The sequence below is a fragment of the Penaeus vannamei genome, chromosome 18, assembly GCF_042767895.1.
Source record: "Penaeus vannamei isolate JL-2024 chromosome 18, ASM4276789v1, whole genome shotgun sequence".
Lineage (NCBI taxonomy): Eukaryota > Metazoa > Arthropoda > Malacostraca > Decapoda > Penaeidae > Penaeus > Penaeus vannamei.
Genome location: NC_091566.1, coordinates 836153 through 841152, shown reverse-complemented (window position 1 = coordinate 841152; position 5000 = coordinate 836153). Strand labels below are relative to the sequence as shown.

The following is a 5000-nucleotide window of genomic DNA, read 5'->3' as shown; positions in this document are numbered from 1 at the left end:
TAGAATATGGAAATAATATAGAAGTAATAACTAGAATATGGAAATGATATAAAAGCAATAACTCCTGGAATATGGAAATGACATAGAATAACTCCTAGAATATGGAAATGACATAGAAGCAATAACTCCTAGAATATGGAAATGACATAGAAGCAATAACTCCCCTAAGCAGATCATCATTGCACGAAATGGCAGACGCCGTTGCTTACAGAGAAAGCTTTGGCCATTCCCGACCCGATACTTGGTGCCGTCGTTGGCCTCGATCGCCCTGGCCATCCCTTCGCCAACACGACTCTGCGGAGAAAGGAGAAATGAGGTCGTTTGCTCCAACTCTGCCGGTGTTTTTTTTGTTTGTTTGTTTGTTTTTTTTAGCCAGCATGAGGACGTCAGTGTCCCTTCTTGTAGAGTAGAGAAAATAGAAGTAATATGGAAATGGCGGAGAAAGGAGAAACTGAGGTCGTTTCCTCCAACTCTGCCGGTGTTTTTTTTGTTTTTTTTTTAGCCAGAATGAGGACGTCAGTGTCCCTTCTTGTAGAGTAGAGAAAATAGAAGTAATATGGAAATGGCGGAGAAAGGAGAAACTGAGGTCGTTTCCTCCAACTCTGCCGGTGTTTTTTTTGTTTTTTTTTTAGCCAGAATGAGGACGTCAGTGTCCCTTCTTGTAGAGTAGAGAAAATAGAAGTAATATGGAAATGGCGGAGAAAGGAGAACTGGGGTCGTTTGCTCCAACTCTGCCGGTGTTTTTTTTTTTTGTTTTTTTTAGCCAGCATGAGGACGTCAGTGTCCCTTCTTGTAGAGTAGAGAAAATATAAGTAATATGGAAATGGCGGAGAAAGGAGAATTGAGGTCGTTTCCTCCAACTCTGCCGGTGTTTTTTTGTTTTTTTTTAGCCAGAATGAGGACGTCAGTGTCCCTTCTTGTAGAGTAGAGAAAATAGAAGTAATATGGAAATGATATAGAATATAATATGGAAATGATATAGAAGTAATAACTCCTAGAATATTTAAATGATATAGGAGTAATAACTCCTAGAATATAGAAATAATATAAAAGTAATAACTCCTAGAATATGGAAATGATATAGAAGTAATAACTAGAATATGGAAATGATATAGAAGTAATAACTCCTAGAATATGGAAATAATATAAAAGCAATAACTCCTATGATATAGAATAACTCCTAGAATATGGAAAAATATAAAAATATAAAAATAGAATAAGTAATAATGGAAAAAAAAAACTTACCATGTTTTCGTGATTCGGATGAACTGCGGTGAAGGTCGACACCCAGGGAAGGATTATCTCCTGTCCGTAGCTGTGTAGAGTCACGTACACCTGCAAGCCGAGAGCAGCCCACACGGGGGATTTAACTCTTTGGATTCACACACACATCACTCGGGCTCACACTCACACACACGCACATGCGGGATCTATCGTCTTGAGATTTTTTTCTGTATTAAATACGTTTTCGTTCCTACGTTTTGTACCCTGATTTCAAGATGGAATCAGCGCAAGTCTACAGACAAGTACAGGGTTACGATATGTTCTTTAAAAAGGAGACAAATGAACATTCAGTTTCAGAGTAATATTTGATGTTTAAAATCTAAGAATAGACAAGATAAAGAGATAAATAAGAGAGAGGGAGAGAGAGTTTACTTGATAGAGTTCGTGTTTCTTGTGTTTTTTTTTTTTTTTTTTTAGAAAAATGTATTTCATGTAACTCTGTACCTGTTAGACATGCAGTTTACATAGTGAGCTTCGCTTCACATTAGCGCTTTCTTAGTTTTAACGTAAGATCACACACAAACACACACAAACACACACACGCACACACACACACACACACACACAAACAAACAAACAAACAACACACACACACACACGCGAACACACACACACATACACACAAACACACACACACACACACACACACACACACACACACATACACACACGGACACACACACACAAACACACACACACAAACACACACGAACACACACACACACACACACACACACACACACGGACACACACAAACACACACACACACACACACACACACACACACACACACACACACGAACACACACAAAAAGACCGAAAGAAAGAAATCCACCGCCGCGGCCCCCACCTGGGTGCGGTTCCCCTCCAGCACGACATCCCGGACCGCCCTCGACTCTCGCTCACTGAACGGCTGGCGACCCATGTGGATGGACGTGCAGGGGTTGGGGCTCGAGTCGGGGCCTGTGTCGAGGGGGGGGGGAAGGGGGAGAGGGAATGCCGACTCGTTAGGGTTGTATGTCAACGCTTTTGTTGATTAGCAAAACCATCGAAGTGCAAGTGAAACTAGTTGCAAAATATGTATTTCTTATATGTTCACGGTTAATTTTGTCTGAATGTGTTTATATGTACGAGATGCGAAATATATATTTCTTATATGTTCACGGTTAATTTTGTCTGAATGTGTTTTATATGTAATGTTTGTATGAATATCAGAAGGTCGTCCAAAGAATCCATACATACCTCCCCATGCGTAATCGAAGTTTCTGTTCAGGTCGACCCCGATGCAGTCATGTCCTTCGAACTTGGCTCGGTTCTTGCGCCAAAGTCGATTCTGAAAGGAAGCTTCGGTGAGCGCAACGACTGAGAAGAAGAACTAAACGCTAAGTGTTGTTTCACCGGGCAGTCTGACTCACCCATTCCGATGTAACACTTTGGGTATTTTTCCAAGTGCGGCATTCACTCCGATCAATCAGAATCAAAGATATTTAAAAGTAGAATTGAGTAGGAATAGGTAGCGACGAAAAATTTCAAAAATACTCGAAAATATGAACAAAAATCTGTAATCTAGTGGGCTTTGGCAATCCCGCGACGTAATATTTTTGTTAAATACGTAAAAGCAAAGGAGTTATAACTAAATCTAGCTGGCAACGATCAGCTGATGTTTACCTATCAGCTGATCGTCAAGACTGGGGATCTGCGAGACAAAACACCACCAAAAAATCAGAGGGAAAGGTTGCCAGCTCCTACCTCCACGACACCATATCGCAGACATAGGCCCATATCACATAATAAGAGGACTAATTGTAGATGTTATTTTAGTATTTAATAAACGTAATATGATAAATACTTCTTAATCACAGCTGCAGCAACTGTTTATACTAGATACCTCACATGGTCAGGTTAGACACTGCAAAGCCTGTGGTGATATGCGGTACTTCTACAATCATGTGCAGTTATCATTAGTACTTTGCAAAAGAGGGGACCATGTACCAGCTACACTTCAGAATACCCTGTGAATGCCATAGAATGCTGCAAGATTGACGCAGAGTTACGAATTCTAAAAAAAAAAAAAAAGAAGAAAAAAAAAATCGAGGGTAGAGTATCCTAAACTTCGGAACCAAATATCTCAAAACTACACTTTTGTCAACATGTTTAAAATTCACCCATAATTACTTCGGCGATTCTAAAGGGGGTTGGGTCATTTGAAAGCTGAATAAATTTGTGATGTTTTTGTTGAAGTCGATTTTCATTTTAGGTAATAGATGATCATATATTATATCTTTATGTTCACTGAACATTTAGAAAAAAAAATCCCACTAAACTAGAAGGAAATAAAAAATTCTGGTCTTTGCAAGTTTTAGGTACTGCTATAGAGTATAAGTGGTATTTTTTACAATAAGTTTGTTCAATGGGTGTGTGATTTTTAAGATTTTGTGATTGTTCATAATTTCATATTTTATTATCCAAATGATATGAAACTTGGTGGTGTTTATCACTTTATATGTATGTATAACATATTAAAAAATCATAATACGATCATAACTGACGAACTTCGGTTTCGAGCGCAACAGCCCCTTCAAGTTGAAAAAAAATTATACTGGAATGCCGTGTAAAAAATAATAAATAAATAAATAAATAAGATAAATAAATAAACAAATAAAAAAAGGAAATATATACATCTGGGCATGAGGGAGAAAGCCCAACACCCTAGCGGAAACTGCCACATGCAAGCCCTTCACTCCACAGCCTGGCCTCTTACGTCCGTCCAAGAGTAGACGTAGCCGTCGGGGTTGAGGAGCGGCAGGATGCGCCACTCGACGCCCTGCGCGAGGGCCGGCGACTCCAGCAGGCGGCTCACCAGGAACAGCGCCGCCGCAGGGCTCACCCACTCTCGCGCATGCGCTCCTGGATGCAGTGAAAGGTTTAAAAATCGAGCAGGAGAATTGTGTTCGACAGGAAACATGCATGTGCGTATATATATATATATATATATATATATATATATATATATATATATATATATATATATATATATATATATATATATTATATATATTATATATATATATATACATATATACATACATATGTATGTATGTATATGTGTATATATATATATATATATATATATATATATATATATATATATATATATATATATATATATATATATATATATATATATATATATATATGTATATACATATACATATATATATATAGATATATATATATAGATAGATAGATAGATAGATAGATAGATAGATAGATAGATAGATAGATAGATAGATAGATAGATAGATAGATAGATAGATAGATATATGTATGTATGTATATATGTACATATGTATGAATGTATATATATATATATACACACGTGCACACGCAGAATGGCACAGCGACACTGACCTCCATCGACGACAATGACCGGCTCGTCCGCTTTGGCTGCGGCTGACGCGACAACCACGACGTAAATCGGTCGGTTTTCCTCGCTCATCCCCGCCACCCGCAGCTGAACCCGCTCTGGGTACTTCTGAGGCAGGCCCTCTACGTAGGATACGATCTGAACAGGGAAAAGGTTCAGGGGTTTAAGGATTTTTTGTAAATAATAATGAGGAAATAAGCACATCAGGCAGGTAATGTAATAGCAAAAAATAAAAAAAGTCAGGCAGGTTATGTAATAGCAAAAATAGAAAAAATAGAAAAATAATAGA

At 38.1% G+C, this 5000-nt stretch overlaps 1 protein-coding gene across 1 annotated transcript in view; it reads right to left on the bottom strand.

The window, feature by feature from the left end:
• LOC113825038 (carboxypeptidase B-like) overlaps positions 1–5000 on the bottom strand; it is a 12577-nt gene that overhangs the window by 2747 nt on the left and 4830 nt on the right. Inside the window, exons 6-11 of the mRNA XM_070133460.1 lie at positions 4696–4849; positions 4046–4191; positions 2527–2617; positions 2135–2247; positions 1246–1335; positions 210–294 (exon numbers count right to left, since the gene is read on the bottom strand). Coding sequence (XP_069989561.1) covers positions 210–294; positions 1246–1335; positions 2135–2247; positions 2527–2617; positions 4046–4191; positions 4696–4849 — 679 coding nt within the window. The remainder of the gene's footprint in view (positions 1–209; positions 295–1245; positions 1336–2134; positions 2248–2526; positions 2618–4045; positions 4192–4695; positions 4850–5000) is intronic.